The sequence below is a fragment of the Sus scrofa genome, chromosome 7 (genome assembly GCF_000003025.6).
Source record: "Sus scrofa isolate TJ Tabasco breed Duroc chromosome 7, Sscrofa11.1, whole genome shotgun sequence".
Classification (NCBI taxonomy): domain Eukaryota; kingdom Metazoa; phylum Chordata; class Mammalia; order Artiodactyla; family Suidae; genus Sus; species Sus scrofa.
The window spans coordinates 78,639,319-78,658,166 of NC_010449.5; the positions used below are offsets into that span (position 1 = coordinate 78,639,319).

At 37.5% G+C, this 18,848-nt stretch overlaps 2 protein-coding genes across 2 annotated transcripts; one reads left to right on the forward strand and one right to left on the reverse strand.

The window, feature by feature from the left end:
• Positions 521 to 1,521, forward strand: LOC100153886 (olfactory receptor 11H6-like). Its single transcript, XM_013989075.2, has one exon. It carries the CDS (start codon positions 548 to 550, stop codon positions 1,490 to 1,492), a length of 945 nt encoding a protein of 314 aa, XP_013844529.1. The 5' UTR covers positions 521 to 547; the 3' UTR covers positions 1,493 to 1,521.
• On the reverse strand, positions 14,107 to 15,140 carry LOC100152678 (olfactory receptor 11H7). Its single transcript, XM_001927282.3, has one exon. The coding sequence runs from the start codon at positions 15,132 to 15,134 to the stop codon at positions 14,190 to 14,192; it is 945 nt and encodes a 314-aa protein (XP_001927317.2). The 5' UTR covers positions 15,135 to 15,140; the 3' UTR covers positions 14,107 to 14,189.

Below are 18,848 nucleotides of genomic sequence, written 5' to 3' on the forward strand. Positions count from 1 at the left end.
CATTGTGTACTAAACTTGCTGAGTCACAACAGGAATCCTCTGTGTCTAATATTAAGAGTCTTTTATATCTTATTATATAGATACAAATACATGGTTATCATACTTAACTTACATTTATAAGTATTTTGTTAACCTCCAAGTTGCTTATAAGCAGCTGTCTTTAATGTCTGCCTGTCTTTAATGTGAGAAAATTTTGAAAGAGGCATGAGAAAGTCCAAAATTCAAAGTCTGGTCATAGGAAGCATCCTTAAAGTGTGACAGTCTTCAGCAGAATAGTTAGATTATTATTTGTTTAATGGAATAATGGGACCTGTGGGATCTAAGTGTCTCTTAAGAAGCAATATTCATGAGGATTAAAGAATAAAGTCATCTGGAATTCCCCCTGTGGTGCAGTGGGTTAAGAATCTGACTGCAGCAATTTGGGTTGCTGTAGAGGCATGGGTTCCATCCCCACTGCCAGGGAAATTCCATATGCTGTGGGTACAGCCATAGAAAAATAAAATAGTCTTCATAATTGTCAGTTTTTCCTTTCACCTCTTAGGAAGCCATGAATGCGTCAGGAGTCAACAAAGTGACTGAATTCATACTCCTGAGTTTTCCCTGCTCTAGAGAGGTTCAGGTCCTCCTCTTTGTGCTGTTCTTTGTGTCCTACATCCTGACACTGATGGGGAACGGGGCCATTGTCTGTGCAGTGAAGCTGGATCACAGACTCCACACCCCCATGTACACGCTGTTGGCCAACTTCTCATTCCTAGAGATCTGTTACGTCAACACCACCGTTCCCAATATGTTAAGGAACTTTCTCTCTGAGACCAAAACCATCTCTTTCACTGCCTGCTTCCTCCAGTTTTACTTCTTCTTCTCTATGGGCACAACTGAGACCTTCTTACTGCCCCTCCTGGCTTTTGATCGGTACCTGGCCATCTGCCGACCTCTCCACTATCCTACCATCATGAGCAGCCATCTCTGCATGAACTTGGTGGTCCTCTGCTGGGTAACAGCCTTCCTCTGCTATCCAGTCCCTATATATCTTATCACACAACTTCCCTTTTGTGGCCCCAATACCATTGACCACTTTGTCTGTGACCCTGGTCCTTTACTGGCCCTCTCTTGCATCCCTGCCCCTGGAATTGAGCTCTCCTGTTCCATATTGAGCTCTCTTATTATCTTCATCACTTTTTTCTTCATCCTTGGGTCTTACACCCTGGTTCTCAGAGCAGTGTTGCGTGTCCCTTCAGCAGCTGGCAGACGTAAGGCCTTCTCCACCTGTGGTTCCCACCTGGCTGTAGTGTCTCTGTTCTATGGAACCCTCATGGTGATGTACATCAGCCCAACCTCTGGAAATCCAGCTGGGATACAGAAGATTGTCACCTTGTTGTACTCATCAGTGACGCCACTTGTAAACCCTCTGATCTACAGTCTCCGGAACAAGGACATGAAGGCTGCCTTGAGAAAAATTCAGATGTGCACAAAAATTAGTCAGAGTAAGTGAGAGCCCATGGGTGGTTCAAGATCAGAATTATTATTTTAACTCATTTCTAGGCCCCATTTAAAATTAAGTCTTTATATGATTTATATTCTTCTTTATGGTCTTATCTATATTCTTTTTTTTTTTTTTTTTTTTGCCTTTTTGCTATTTCTTTGGGCCGCTCCCTCAGCATATGGAGGTTCCCAGGCTAGGGGTCCAATTGGAGCTGTAGCCACTGGCCTACACCAGAGCCACAGCAACTCGGGATCCGAGCCGCGTCTGCAACCTACACCACAGCTCATGGCAACGCCGGATCGTTAACCCACTGAGCAAGGGCAGGGACCGAACCCGCAACCTCATGGTTCCTAGTCGGATTCGTTAACCACTGCGCCACGACGGGAACGCCTATATTCTTTATATTCTGAAAAAAGTAGGTGTTCTGGAGATGCAGACTCAAATTGATCTGTTACTGTCTAGTCAAAAATGAACGTTAGTACATGGAGTTAAAGCAGGCCTTGCCTTTAAATCAGGAGTTGGTAGATGGTAAATTGAATTAAATGTCCTGTATGTCTGGACTTTGGACTCTTTTCCTAAGCAGATCTTCAGTAAGCACTTGCCCTTTTATCAGTGATCACTTACCTGGTCCTTGACCTCATGCTTTTTTGGTTTCTGTTAAGTGAATCCATTCTTATTTGTTCGTTTGCTTATTTATATTAAAGTACAGTATAGTTGATTTACAATGTTGTGGCAATTTCTGCTGTACAGCAAAGTGACCAGGTCATAAATATATATACATTCTTTTTCTCATTTCATCCTCCATCATGGTCTGTTCCAAGAGATTAGTTCTTCCAAGGGAGACCCAGTTCCCTATGCTATACAGCAGGATCCCCTTGGCCATAAGTACACCCGTTGTTCTATTTGGTTTTTCTGGCTTAAAGATCTCTGCTCTTCTGCAGAAGAGTAGAGCTTTCATGCCTTTTAACTCAGAAAAAAGTGGAATTTAGTGTCAATCAAGTCAAAACTGAGCCAGAATTTTTACTTATTGATATCCAAAGATTAATATTGACTGTCTTGCAAATCTGTCTGTTTTATAGTTAATTGAGGAGCTTTTTTTTTTTTTTTTAGAAGAATAGATTCGTAGGCCTTTCTACAAATCTCCTAAATCAGAATCTCTAAGAGGACCCTGGAAATCCTTATTTTATGTTACTCAAATGATTCTGGTATACCTAGACCATCACCAGTTCACAGACTAATCTTTTTTAAGTTTTATTGAACTATGGTTGATTTACAATGTTGTGTAATTTCTGCTGTACAACAAAGTGATTTAGTTGTTCATATACACATACCCATTGTTTTCAGATTCTTTCCCCATATATGTTATTACAGAATGTTGGGTCAAGTTTCTTGTGCTACACAATAGGTCCCTGTTGACCTATATCCCATATACAGTAGTGTTCATATGCCAATCCCAAATGCCCCCCCCATGCCTGTCCCTGTTGGTAACCATGTTCATTTTTGAAGTCACAGGCTAATCTTATAGAGCCTCTATTTTAAGTAAATACATGACAGAGAAATAAAAATCTTGTATTAGTTGGGAAAAATGAAGGAAGTTACAATGAGTAGTATAGGTGACTCAAACACTCATGATAGTAGCAGTAGTTTTGTTCTCCTGCCTCTGTTTTCAGATCTACTTATAAAATAAGAAATAGATTACATTTTCCTTACCTTTTCCTGCCTGTACAAAATAATTAATATAGCTGGAAATAGGTTTATATTTTAAAAGAAGATTAGCATATAGTGGCAATATAGTTTGAGTTAGTGTCACATGAAGGAAGGACTTACGCATAAAGCCCAAAAAAGGTAAAAGCAGACAGAGAATAAAAGCCAGTGATTCTAAGATACTGAAATGAAAACAGTTGAAGAGGAATTTGATGATAGCTCTAGGTGATTTGGCCCAACGATTAGGTCAAAAATAAACTAATCAAGTTGACATCTGAGGTTGATACATTTCATTCATTCAATAAACATTTATTTAGCTCTTTGATGTGCCCTGGGTTTTCATCAGTGTAGAAGATCAAGTCCCTTCCTCTGTAAAAATCACATTCTAGTGAGAGAGTTAGATAATAAAGTTACATCTATAAGTCTGTAATTCCAGAAGTCATAAGTAATATAAAAATGATGAAGGAGAATATGGGTGTAGAAATTATTGGGGCAGGATAAGATATAGTTTATTTTTATTTATTTATTTATTTATTTTTGTCCTTTTGCCTTTTCTAGGGCTGCTCCCGCGGCATATGGAGGTTCCCAGGCTAGGGGTCCAATCGGAGCTGTAGCATCTGGCCTACGCCAGAGCCACAGCAACTCAGGATCCGAGCCATGTCTGCAACCTATACCATAGCTCACGGCAACGCTGGATCTTTAACCCACTGAGCAAGGCCAGGGATCGAACCTGCAGCCTCATGGTTCCTAGTCGGATTCGTTAACCACTGCGCCACCACGGGTACTCCAGATATACTTTAGATTGGATGCTCAGAGAATGTGTTTGTGAGCAGGTGATATTTCAAGTAATGGAATAAAGCATGCAAAGATATAGGGGAATTAGGTTTCACATAAGTACAGCTATCCAGAAGAAAATAGTATATGAAGATGTAGGAATAGGCCTTATCTGATCACCTAGAATTTTCTAGGTCGCATAAAGAATGTTTTATCTGAACTCTGGGGAAGCCTGCTCAATACTAAAAACTAAGGGGAAGGCTTAATGAATATCCCATTTTCTAAGCAGCTTTTGACTTGGAACTACTTATTTACTAACATGTTTAATTAAAAATGCTTTCACTATATTCATCTCTGTTTTATCAAGGATTTGATGTACTCAACACAAAATGTACAAAAAGAATGAAGAGAAATATTAATTAAAAAGGAATGGGATGAAGCTTTATGGATTATAAGATTTTATGCTGATAAAAAGTAAAATTCCCAAATGCATTTTCAGCTCCCTTTAAAGCAAAGTGAGGAATGGAGAAATATTATCTGTTATATGACTTTCATTATCTATAAAAAGAAAACAAATGTGTTCTTTAGGAAAATCTAAATTACTGGCTTCTAGTTCTAAAATAACTTCCTTCATAGGGATTCATATTCAAAAGATTGAGAGATACAGTGAACTGTGGTCTCCTAAATAATGTTATATATATGTATATAGTGGATTCAATAGAGTTGCTTTTTATAGAGTTCTTCAATAAAATTTGAAAGCATTATGTAGAAGTACAACTCAATAGAAGGAATTCTTCCCAGGTTTAAGGATTGTGGTCCAAATATGAGCTTTCTGATGATCTCCCTTAACCCAAAAATCTGACCTAGATTTTTGTAGTTTATTAAATTTTAGAGTTAGTTGCATATTCACCCAAGTCAAAGATTAATAGCTCTTAAATTTGGATACCAAGCTTCACTTTTTTCATGTAGAAGTTAACATTGGAGGAGTTGTCACAAGAATGAAAGGAATTGTTGATATTATATATTTCCCTCAAGAAGTTTATTAAATTTCTTTCTCCACTGGAAGTAATGCTTTTGTGCAGGGTTCTCACACTTGGTTGCTGAAGAAAAGTTAGGAGTTGAAGGAAAGTCTGACCTAGAACTGAAAAGAAGTGGGAAGTTGGAATAGTTAATCTGACATGATTGAACATTAAGGGCAAAACTTTTCTCAGAACTGGGTTGTTTGAAATTTTTTTCTTTTCTTTTTTGTTCTTTTTAGGGCCACACCTGTGGCATATGGAGGTTCCCAGGCCAGGGGTCCAATCGGAGCTGTTGCTGCTGGCCTACGCCAGAGCCGCAGCAACTCGGGATCTGAACTGTGTCTGCAACCTACACCATAGCTCATGGCAATGCCGGATCCTTAACCCACTGAGCGAGGCTGGGGATCAAACCCACAACCCCTTGGTTCCCAGTTGGATTCATTTCCACTGCACCATGATGGGAACTCCCTAGGCTGATTTCGAATAAACCCTTTTTTTTTTTTTTTTTTTTTTTGAGAACTATCTGGCAGTCTATTTTTGGTCAACACGAGTTTTGCAAGATTTAAAGAATCTTGCACAAAAAGAATCTCATACAAAAATCTCTTGTATTCTATACACAGGTACTAATAACAATAAGAAAGAATATTAAAGAATATTAAATAGAGATGAAGCTGATAAAAGATGTGAAAGACCTATACAATTAAAACTAAAAAGCATAGCTATGAGGAATTAAGGATATAAATAAATGTAAAAAACATAACTTGTTCATTGGTTGGAAATTCAGTATTGTTAAAGTATCAATTCTTCCAAATGTCTGTGGATTCATTGTAATCCCACTCAAGCTTCCAGAGGACTGGTTTTTTTTTTGGCAGAAATTGGAAAACTGATTTTAAAATTTATATGGAAATGCAAAGAACTTAGACTAGACAAAGTTGAAGGAGTAACATTATCTGATTTTAAGACTTATTTATTATAAAACTATAATAATCAAGCCAGTGTGGCTTCAGCATTAAGCAAATAGACAACGAGAACAAAATAGAGTCCATAAATAGACCCCATTTAAGGAAAACTGGTTTTCAACAAAAATGCAAAAGCAACTCAGTGTAGAAAGGAGACTCTTAATAAATGGTCCTGGAATAGTTGACTATTCATGTCTGAAAAATTGAACATCAGTGTTTGAACAACCTCACAATATTTACAAAAATCAACTCAAAATGGGTCATGGTCTTAAATATAAAGCCTAAAACTATAAAACATCTGAAAGGAGTTCCCGTCGTTGCTTAGTGGTTAACGAATCCGACTAGGAACTATGAGGTTGTGGGTTCGATCCCTGGCCTTGCTCAGTGGGTTAAGGATCTGGCAGTGTCGTAAGCTGTGGTGTAGGTCGCAGACACCGCTTGGATCCCACGTTGCTGTGGCTCTGGTGTAGGCCAGTGGCTACACCTCTGATTTGACCCCTAGCCTGGAAACCTCCATATGCCGTGGGTGCCTCCCTAGAAAAGACACACACACACACACACACACACACACACACACAAATCTGAAAGAAAACATAGGGTAAAATCCTTGTGACCCCTGCTTAGGCAAAGATTTGTCAATATAACACTAAAAGCATGATCCACAAAATAACAATATGATAAATTGGAGTCCATGAAAATTAAAAATATCTGCCCTTTGAAAGACACTATTAAGGTAATGGAAGAATCTGAAAAAGAATGGATGTGTGTACATGAGTAATTGAATCACTTTGGTGTGAAGCAGAAATTGTCACAGCATTGTAAATCAACTATACATCAGTAAAACTTTGAAAAAAATGTTAATGAAAGGACAGGCCACAGACTGGGAAAAAATATTGGCACAGCATATATCTCTTTGAAGGCATTAAACAGAACACATACAAATGGCTAATAAGCAAATGAAAATATGTTCAATATCATTAGGGAAATACAAAGTAAAACCACAAAGAGATACTACTATATACATACTAGGATGACTAAAATTAAAAAGACTAACCATACAAGTGTTGGTGATGATATAAAAGAATTGGAGCTTTCATACACTGCCAGTGTGAATACAAAAATGGTACAGCACTTTGGAAAACAGTTTGATAGTTTATTTTCTTTCTTTTTTTTTTTTTTTAAATTATCTGCTGTATTCACAACTGAAGGAACAGTCATTTCCTCCAATCTTTATGATGATGATGATGATGATGATGATGCATTTCCTCTGATCTTTGCTAACTGTTTCAGGAGAGAAATACCTCCAATAGTCAGTTTGGTTAGGAATCCATTTTCTATGGATTTATTTGCTCCACACTTCTTATTCTTTCTTGTAGGAGAATTCTGAAGATTGTATTCTTTTTTTTCTATCTTGCAATGCCACCCAGGCACCCATCAGCCTTCTATTTGTTTTCCCTAGGGTAGTGCCCTGAAATACTCAAGTTTGTGAGCCTTCTCCAAATCCCAAAGAGTTAGGCTGACTTTCTACATGTACTCTCTAGCTGTCTGTAAAGACTTACATTCACCATCTGCAGGAGTGCATATTGGGAGCTGGACTTGTGTTTAAGAGTGAGGGTAGGTGAAGTCTGTGGAGCCCTGGGGGCACCGGAGGGCTAGGTGTTCTAAGCAGCTTGTGGGTGGACTTCTTAATGGTATTCTTGAAGCAATCAGTAGGTTCAGTCATGAAGCAATTAGTACTGTCCCTTTGATGAGTTCTGAGCCTTTGTTGCTGTATGGTCCTAGCCTCTCCTAACCCCTCAATTGTGCAGATTACCTCAGTATTCTGGGTGGGCAAGAAAGAAATGGGTCTCTTGGGCAGTGCCCCACACAACTGGGGAAGCTGAGAAGCTTTCACATTGTTGTGAAAGTAAACATTCTCATCTTGTCCCTGCTGCAGTTGGATTCTTAACCCACTGGGCCACAGTGGGAAATCCTGTTGTTTTAATTTTCTTTTGATGTCTTTCTCTGGTTTGGTGTCTGGGTAATGCTGAATTCATAAAATGAGTTAGGAAGTTTCTTTCCTCTTTTATTTTTGGAAGGATATGCGAAAGACTGATGTTAATTCTTCTTAAATGTTTGGTGGATTACATCATTGTAGTGATATGGGTTTTTCTCCTTTTAGGCAGATTTTGATTATCAGTTCAGTATTTCTGCTTTTTTTGTAAGTATAGTAATATTTTCTATTTTTTCTTGAGTCAGTTTTGGTAGTTTGTGTGTTTCTATAAGTTTGTACATTTTGTTTAAGTTATCTAGTTTGTTGGCATATAATAGCTCAGAGTAATCTCTTATAATTCTTTTTATTTCTCTAAGGTTGATAGCAGTGTCCCACTGCCTGTCTTTCTCCATCCCTCCATTTATCCCTCCCTCCCTTCCTTCCCTCCTTCCTTCCTTGTAATTTGAGTGTTTCTTTCTTTCTTTTTTTTCATAGTCCTGTTTACTGTGCTGGGCCAGGATTTGAACCTGAGCCTCAGAATTCCTAAGACACCTCTGATCCTGTTGTGCCACAGTGGGAACTCCTCTTTTTTTTTTTTTAGGGCCACGCCCAAGGCATATGGAGGTTTCCAGACTAGGGGATGAATCAGAGCTGTAGCCACTAGCCTACACCACAGCCACAGCAACACTAGATCTGAGCTACATCTGTGACCCACACCTGCTCATGGCAATGCCAGATCCTTAACCCACTGAGTGAGGGCAGGGATCAAGCCTGTGTCCTCATGGATACTAGTCAGATTTGTTTCTGCCAAGCCGTGAAGGGAAGTCCTCTTTTTTTTAAATGTAGATATTTACTGGTATGAATTTCCAACTGAAAACTGCTCTCATGCCATTGCTTTCCCATTAACATAGATTTAAATTCATTGTTTTGTGCATTTGTGTTTTACATTTCATAGAAAAAAGTTACAAATTAAAAATACAAAAATACTGGCCTTTATTTTTATCTACGTAGTTACCTTTATCCAGTGTTTTTTATATCTTCATATGGTTTCAAGTTACTGCCTCTTGTCCTTCCATTTCAGCTTGGAGGACTTTCTTTGACATATTTTTAGGGTAGATTTGCCAGAATTCTTGGTTGATTTTTTTCTTTTAGGGCTCTAAATTTTTCATCCCAGTGCCATCTGGCTTTCCTGGTTTCTGATGAGAAACTGACTGTTCATCTTTGTATCCCTTATTCATAAAAAATTACTTCTTTTTCTGCTTTCAAGATTCTTTTATTCTCTTTGTATTTGAGAGTTTTATAATAATGTGGTTCAATGTGATCTCGTTTACTTGGAGTTCATTGAGCATCTTAAACATGTAGAGTCATGTCTCTCATCATTGGGAAATTTTAATGATTATTTCTTCAAAGTTTCTTTCTATTTTTTTCCTTCTCTCTCCTCTTCTGGACTTCCATTATCTGCATATTTATATATTTGATGTTCCCCGCAGGTCTCTTAGATTCTGTTGGTTTTACTTCATTCTTTATCTTTCTCAGATTGGATAATCTCAGTTGACCTATTTTCAAGTTCAGTGATTCTTTATTCTGCTTGCTCAAATATATTGTTAAACCTATATAGTGAATTTTTCACTTCCGTTATTGTACTTTTTAGCTCTGTAATTTAATTTGGTTCTTTTGTATAATTTCTATTTACTGATATTCTCTATTAGGAAAGATCCCCAGGAATATATGGGAGCTCTTCAGAGTCCTTATTATCCAAAGTAATAAGACCTCCCCAGCTTTTCTTCCCAGGATTTTTAATGTGTCCATTGTCTCAATCCATATCCTTTACCCTGGGTGGCAGTGGCTGGTTCATTTGCCTTTTAATGTTCTTTTAATGTTTTTTTTTTTTTTTTTTTTTTTTTTTTTTTTAAGGCCACACCTGCTACGTATGGAGGTTCACAGGCTAGGGGTTCAATCAGAGCTATAGCTGCTGGCCTACACCACAGCCACAGCAACACCATATCTGAGCTGTGTCTATGACCTACACCACAGCTCATGGCAATGCCAGATCCTTAACCCACTGAGTGAGGCCAGGGATCGAACCAGTGTCCTCATGGATGCTAGTCAGATTTGTTTCTGCTGAGCCACTACAGGAATTCTGCCTTTAAATGTTTTTGTAGAACACACTCCATGTTTATCTGTTCTGATAGAATTCCAATTTAGGTGAAATAAAGGCAAGCCCTCTGTGGTAGTCTTTCAGGAAGTGCCTAGACAGGTCAAAATAAATAGGAAACTTTTGAGAGTGAAATCCATTCTGTTTACTCTGGAACAAGAAAAACCTTCTAGGAATATGGTCTTCTATCTTTAAAATGCTGCTGAACTGAGAAGAAAGGAATGTGGCAAAGGTAAGCTCAAATACAATACCATGAAGCTCTCCTACCATGTTTTATTTGCTTTTTCTTTGATGAGGCATTTATTTGGTTGCTATAAATCTTCAGATATTTTCCAGAATTTTAATAAAACTGATTCTCACAATTTTTGCTTGTGTTTTAAGTCTTTCTGTGGAGGAATGTGATCTTTGGAGTTTCCTACTCCATCATTTTTGTTTAGAGGTAAATAAGTGGTAAAGCTGAAGGAAAACAAGGAAATTATTAACACAAAATTTCCCTTTCCCCTTTGCTGCGTAGACTGATATTGGGGATACATCACAGGAAACTTCTAAATTGCTGATAATATTCCATCGTTTTACGTGGATAAAGAAGAGCACAGACATTTATAAATTTCGTATTCTTTAAACTTGCATATGTATTACATAGATTTTTATGTATGTATGATGTGTAATTTTAAAACAGGATTTGTGGTAGATTTATTATTGTCTCTAACAAGACCCTTCCTAAAACTTTTTTTTAAAAGCTTGAACGTATGAGAGAACAAAACACTTTAAAATACATGTATCTAGCAGTAAGGGAAAATTAAATAAGTTACGGTTTATTCACAGGAGGACAATTTTAAACTATAAGCCATGTCTAATTGTATTCATTTGAATTGAAGTTTACAAATTTTTAAGAGAATTAAAAATATCTATGAAATAGTTTGTATAATATGGTCAGTTTGAAGAAATGACAACCATTATATGTGCATATGTTTGCATGCTTGTATATAGATAGAAACTGACAAGTACTAAATTTGTTATTTGTGGGAAGTGGGATTGTATGAAGGTAGGGTGGGGAACCTTTGCCCTTAACTTTAATACTCTCATGTATTTGAAAAATTTGTGACAAGCATATATTATTTTGTAATAAAAACACATATCAAAATGTAGTTTTAAAAACAGGTACATTTCTTAAATATTAGAAAATGTAAATAGTGGTTTTGACATCAAAGTATATTAACTCTACAGACGACTGATTCAAGAACTAGCTCACTTATCCAATTCTAAAAACTGCTTCTTTTACCACCTTCTTACTATGAATCAGTAAGTTAACATGCTGATGCTGGGGATAAAAAGATAAGATCTTGTTCTTGTCCTCAAAGGGTCTAGGGGAAGAGACACAGCCACATAATAGACTCACCTCAAGAGGTCTTTTAAGTACAATGATGGAATATGACCTGGTGTATTGTAGATGTATTATAGAGGGACACATAGTCTAGCCTGGGGATTTTATATATAAAGACTTTCTAGTGGAGGTGATATGTAAGTTGAATCTTCATGAAAGAAAAAAATACTCTTAATGTAAAAAATAACAGGTGTAACTACATATTCAATATCTAGTATGTTGTAGCAATAGGATACTTATGAGCTATTGAGTTTTATACAAAATGTTTTCTGTTCTTTCAGCTAGTGAATTCAGTTGAGTCATTAAAATACTAGTGCTGAATCAAGGCACAACTGTGATGGGTATTTCAAATTTGTCTTTAGTATATTTCTAAGCACACTTTTGGATTCCTCTTCCCACTTGTTTTGAGGTCCCTCTACCCATGCTGAAGCATAGTGCTCTCCCAGTTGCCCAAGAGGACTTTCAAATAAATAATTTTTGGTTTTCAGATAAATGTTTTCTTCCTTTCTTAGGCTACAGCAGTGCTTAAACATTTGTACTTTATTTAATGGGATGATTTGGAATTGGGAAGGTATAAACACGAAGGAACTTTATTTTTTCTCATCATGTCTACTTCAAAGACTTTCTGATGTTCTCTTTGCCTTCACTCATGGATAGTATTTTAGGCCAGTATGAATAATTTTTATGATTACTTTTAGTATTAATACATTGTTTCCTTATCCAGGTATTAGCAATTCTAGTACAATCTAAAACCAATTGAATTTTTTAATCTAAATTAAAGCTTATTTCTCAAGACAGTCTGACTCAGGCTTCTACTTCTTTTGATCTCCTCCTTTTCCTTTGCTCTGTCATTCCTCCTCTCCCACATTTCTGCACTCCATCTGGTTACTTCAGGTTTGACTGGGGAAAGAAGCAAAGGTAGAAAGGCTTTTCCTTCACTGGTATGGTTGCCTTACAGGCTTGATGAAAATTTTTATGTTGATTTTTTCTCTCATGGAAAGATTTTTTTCTCTCTTTTTTGGAAGAAGGGAGCACCCTAAACTGCAATTCCTTGATGTGAGCTCTTTATAATTCTTTCATTTCTGGATTCTGGTGACCCAGTCCATATAGACTAACTTTTGGGGTTACCTTACTTCTCTAAGTAGTACTTTTGTATGGAATCCCTTTAAAGATAGTCCAAAAAAAATTTTTTTTGTCTTTTCCATATACCTGTGGCAAATGGAAGTTCCTGAGCGAGGGGTCAAATCAAAGCTGCAGCTTCTGGCCTAAACCACAGCCACAGCAATGCCAGATCTGAGCCGTGTCTGAGACCTACACCACAGCTCACAGTAATGCTGGATCCTTAACCCACTGAGTGAGGCCAGGAATTGAACCCACATCCTCATGGATACAAGTTGGGTTCGTAATCTGCTGAGCCACAATGGGAATTCCTCCAATTTTTTATCTTCCATGAGCTATAACTAGGCCAGAGTATTCTATGTTTGTTCTATTATTTGTGGGAATTCACTTTACTCCTGTTAACAGCCTGTGTCTTTCTGCTCTGCTCTCAGAGCGAATTCTTCCACAGTATTTAAGTTTTTTTCTGGGTATGAACCAGGGACGGTACAAGTGTCTCTTAAACTCCAGAAGACAAGAGCAAGACTTCTGAGTGTTTCTTTTCATGTAATCTTCATTTTACTTATGGGTTTTGTATGCTGACAACTCACCAAAGATATATATTTTTAATAATGATTTAAATTTTTTCCATTATAGTTGGTTTACAGTGTTCTGTCAATTTTCTCCTGTACAGCAGGGTGACCCAGTTACACATACCTACATACATTCTTTTTTCTCACATTATCATGCTCCGGACTAGATATCGGTCCCAGTGCTACACAACAGGATGTCATTGCTTATCCATTCCAAAGGCAATAGTTTGCATCTATTAACCCCAAATTTCCAGTCCACCCTACCCCATCCCCCACCTTGGCAACCACAAGAAGTCTGTTTTCCATGTCCATGATTTTCTTTTCTGTGGAAAGGTTCATTTGTGTCATATATTAGATTCCAGATATAAGTGATATCATATGGTGTTACCAAAGATATTCTTACTCATGGTTTCAAATAAACTTATAGCCTACCCTTGTACACCGTTGATGAGGATGATGAACTAAGAATTGTAACACTGGTTTAACAGCCTGTTAGTGTATACAACATTGATGTGCAGGGTTTCTGCCCAAAATTCAGGACAACAGGCATTTTTTGTGTTATACGTCTTTTAAACAAAGTGTTAGACAGCCAAGTAAGCAAATAACCACTTTGATTCATGTCTCTTAAAGTTGTGTGGACGGAGATTACATATTGAAAAAATAAAAATCTTCCTGGAAGTAAATATTAATATTTTTCTTGGCCATGCCCTTGGCATGTGGAAGTTCCTAGGCCAGAGATTGAACTTGTGCCACAGCAGTGACCTGAGCCACAGCAGTGACAATGCAGGGTCCTTAACCTGCTGAGCTGCCAGGAGACTCCTTAAAATTCTTTTAAGAGTTATTTTTACTATGTGTTAAGTGGCAGTCTCTTCCTAGAGAAACACATTTATGAAACTAAAGGTGCATCAAAAAATAATCAAGTACATGATGAATTTTGCTTTGCACAAAAGGACCATGATGGTTATGAATAAAGCAAAATTGATTTGGATTGTAGAAAAATGATTGTTCTTCTACTTACAGAAAAAGAGTCATCAGGTTTCACAAAATCTTTTCATGAACTTTGGATAATTCTCATTCCACAGAGGACCTGATGGAGGGCAGATTTCATGTCCCTGTTGCGTAGGCTATAGATGAGGGGGTTTAAGAATGGTGTCACTATGGAGTATATCAGTGTGATAATCTTATGCATAGCAACTGAGTTGCCAGATGCGGGAGTCACATACATCACCATAATGGTTCCATAGAACAAAGACACCACAACCAAGTGGGATCCGCAGGTAGAGAAAGCCTTTTGTCGCCCAGCTGAAGAAGGAACTTGAAGCACAGATCTGAGAACCAGGGTATAGGACCCAAGGATGTACAAAATGGTGAGAATGATGATAATAGAGCTTAGAGAATAGAATACATGCTTTATAATGGGTGAGGGGGCACAGGACAATGCCATCAGTGGGTTCACATCACACAAAAAGTGATCAATGATGTTGGGACCGCAAAATGGTAGTTGAAAAATGAAGAAAATTGGAATGGAATATCCAAGGAAGCCGGTGAGCCAACAAAGACACACTAGAATGGCACAGAGCTGCCCAGTCATGATGGAGGGATAGTGTAGTGGGCGACAGATGGCCAGGTAGCGATCATAAGCCATGACACAGAGGAGGAAGCATTCAGTTGTGCCCAGGGAAAAGAAGAAGTAGAATTGAGTGAAGCAACTGGAGAAGGATATGGTCTTGGTTTTGGAGAGAAAATTGGCCAGCATATTGGGGACTGTGCAGGTCACATACCAGATCTCTAGGAAGGAAAAGTTAGCCAGGAACATGTACATAGGGGTATGGAGTCGGTGGTCCCTCTTCACGGCACAAATGATGGCCATATTCCCAGTTAGAGTCAAGACATAGACCAACAGAATCATTGAAAAAAACGTGATCTGCATTTTCCAGGGACCAGGAAAACCCAACAAGACAAACTGTGTAACTGTAGATATCTCGGACTTATTCATGGTCCCCAGACTGTGGAGAGAAGACAGACAATGAAAAGTCACTTTGCTGCTGAGGCATTTGAAACTTTTCTTTGGACAGGGAGTTTTATTCATGCAGGCAAATGTATTGAATGTTCTAAAACAAGTCTTGAATAACTCCTGTCTGATTCTGAAAGAGCACTTTGACCCTGACTCTTTGTAAATGTACGCTTCTAGGCTGCTTGAACCTTCTTTGCCAGTGGACAAAATCAGTTAAATTTTTATCTCCTCTTAGTATAAAATTTTTTCGAAGTAGTGGCGGAAATGGTTTGTCTTAGTCTTTTTTTTTTCAGAAAAAGATTCATGTATGGCAGTTAATGCTATTCACTTCAAAAATGGGAGGACACGACATATGCTGCCATTTTAAAATAGATTTGAACCTGACGCTTGCTACAGATTTGAGTGATTTGACCTTTGACATTACTTCAGAATCTCCCTTCCTTCCTTCTCTTCTCGCTTCTCTCTCTCTCTTTTCTTTCTTGAGCTGCTTTCATTAGGAGATTTTCTGTCATTTCCTCCCATGATACCAGAAGAAAATAAAAAAGGGTATTCAGATAACGAATTATTTATATATCTTGCTGTTCCTATTTAAAGACATTTATATTGCACCACAGCTCACTTATAATTTGATATTTAATCCTTTGTTTTTAGCAATGAAAAGTCATTATTATTTACTCCATGATTAGCGTTACATGATAATTTATTACGCTTCATATGCGTTTAAAATAGATCTCATTAGAGATGAATAAAACATATAAGAGGTACTGGAGAAGAAAATTAACGTAACCAAGAGATTTTCTTCTAAAGCTCTTGTTACTGTTGCCACAGGTTTCCCTTAATATTCAGTATTTGAAAGATTTTACCTTACTTTATTTAAACAATAGTCCTCAACTTTCAAAATGACAGAAAACAAGAGAATCAGAAATATTTCAAAAATAATTATTTACCTATATTCCAAAATTTACCCTTTTTCTCTTTAGAATACCATCTCCAAAGAAGACGTCATTTCAAGATTCAAATACAACATAGAGAAAACATCACAATGATACCTTTAACAAAATGGGACCTTCAGACTTTTTTTTTTTCTTTTTCTTTTTTGGCTTTTTAGGGCTGCACCTGCAGCATATGGAAGCATATGAGCTAGGGGTCAAATTGGAGCTGCAGTTGCTGGCCTGTGCCACAGCCATAGCAATACCAGCTCTGAGCTGCTGTGACCTACACCACAGCAATGCTGGATCCTTAACCCGCTGAGCAAGGCCAGGGATTGAACCTACCACCTCACAGATTCTAGTTGAGTTAGTTACTGCTGAGCCACGATGGGAGCTCCTACAGACATTTTTTAACAAGATGGTTTTAACTTTTTTTTGACTGTTAAGAGGAAATTTCCTTTAAAATAATTTTGATAAAATGGTATATATATAATATTTACAGAATCTACTGGGCATAATAGAAAAAAATCCTAGTTGGTGAAGTTGTATTAAATAAGATAAATATATTTATAATAATACAGATGTTGCAGGCTCTGTAGATTAGTAACACATAAACTATGAACCTACTCATCTAGAAGCACAGATAGCCTTCCTATTGAACTGGTTATGTCAAAGCAAGTTGTATCCTGTGGGCAAGAAATCAAGAGGAGAAGGAAAATGAGAGATGAAGATAATTTTTAAATAATTTTTAATTTTTTAAACTGGGATGATTCCGAAGAACTAAACTTGCATCGATGATGATTTTGATGAGACGTCTGGAAAAAATGGCTCCCCATTGGAGCCACTGGTGCTTCAGTATGGTAACTTGGTTCTTTCCAAGCTAGAGCCCTCTGTTTGTAACAAGACAAGAAAGCAATGGTGCAGAGAGTAGCCATTCACGCCTGGAACAGCACCGACAATGACTTGAATTCATAGTCTTAGAGTGATAGGCTTTGACTCAAAACCAAAATGCACAAGACTTAGCTCCATGTATTTGAGCTGTAGACCACACTTTTTAACATTAAAATTAAAAAAAAAAAATCAGGAGTTCCTGCTGTGGTGTAGTGTGTTAAGGATTGAACATTGTCTCTGTGGCAGCATGTGTTCGACCCTGGTCTGGCGCAGTGGGTTAAGGATCCCTTGTTGCCGCAGCTGTGGCATAGGTCACAGCTGCAGCTCAGATTCCATCACTGGTCTGGGAACTTCCATATGCTGCGGGTGTGACCAAGAGAGAAAAGAAAAATCACAGAAAAACTATCAGTCAACTGTAGCAAAATCATTGTAAATGAATTTCACAGATAATTTCTCAGATAATTGTAAGCAGCAGTTCTTATATAGTCACCATTAAACCCTTATGTGAATCTTAGTCCTCATACACACTGATTTGATTTTACTGTAAAAACCTTGTTTTCTGAATGTAAAATTTTTATTAAAATTTTAAATTAAATTTAAATTTTAATAGAATTTTAAAGAACAAGACGTAAAAACAACTATTTTCAATAGTAAAATCATACATGGCCATTATGAATAAAATGTATTATAAGGCTGGATACAGAATACTATTATTTCATATATGAGAAATTAATAAAAGTATGTGTCCCGGGAAATAATAGCAGAGTAAAACAATTTTTAAGTGTCACTTTTCCTCAAGATGAATAAGAGGGTGGACAAAGAGGTGGGAACTGAAAAAGGATAGAACCCCCCCCCCCACATCTCTTTTTCTTGGGTTTAGCCCCAGTAGATGGAACTAGTTTCATACTGTTTTGTTCAAAATATCTATAAAAGTCACCCCATTCCTGGTGCCCCAGCCACTTTCTGAGAAGGGGAAAACCTTTGGCTGACTTTGGCACTGTTTAGTGCATTTAATTTGGAGAATATGAGTTCCACGGTGATCTAAATTTTCTCAGAATTTTTTTTTTTGGATCTTGAGTATATTTTTTTGACACTTCATCTCTTGAGCACATTGAATGTATAAATGTATAGGTGAATAGGCCTACCTGTGGTGTATAATAACAGCTGTACCTGGCAGAGAAGACTTCTGCATGGTGTGAAGCTTTCCTAGGTCATCCTGAGGAGAGTCTATAGATTCTCTCCTTCACTGGCTTTAATGTGGAAGCCCTATGTGAGAGCTTCACGCATAGCTTATTTCACTCCACTTGCATGATAAGGTTCTAGTGGCCCTGTTTCTACAGAGGGTGTTCTATCTATGTGCTAATGAATATTGATCCTTGTAAAGTATAGGGTCTTAATTTATGCATCATTTTTAGCCACTGTTGAGAATTCTCACGTATCTCCTACTTACATGTGATCCTATAATTTTCCATGCTTTCCTTGGAGACCTTTACTTCTTGCCTGGGACTTCATTAATATTTTTGATAAGTTGGTCTATAGGGATTATTAGAAATAATGTGCTGCATTGACTCTGGGGGAACCCCATAGTCTCCTCAAGCTTGTGTTTCTCAGAGTATGTGATTTTGTGCCATGGGATACACAAATACCCTAAATAAATACCTTCTGAGGAAGGGACAGTTTTACTCAGAGGAGATAACTTTGTACTATACCAAATATGTATGTTCTATGGAGCAGAAAGTATAATTTTTAAGATAACACTTTGGAATTCAAAGAAATATTACCTCCAAATGCCCTATGTTTTCTGACCACCATTGCTAAACATCCTCCAGTGATAGAAAGGTTTGAGAAACACTGTACTAGAGTGTTTCATCACTTG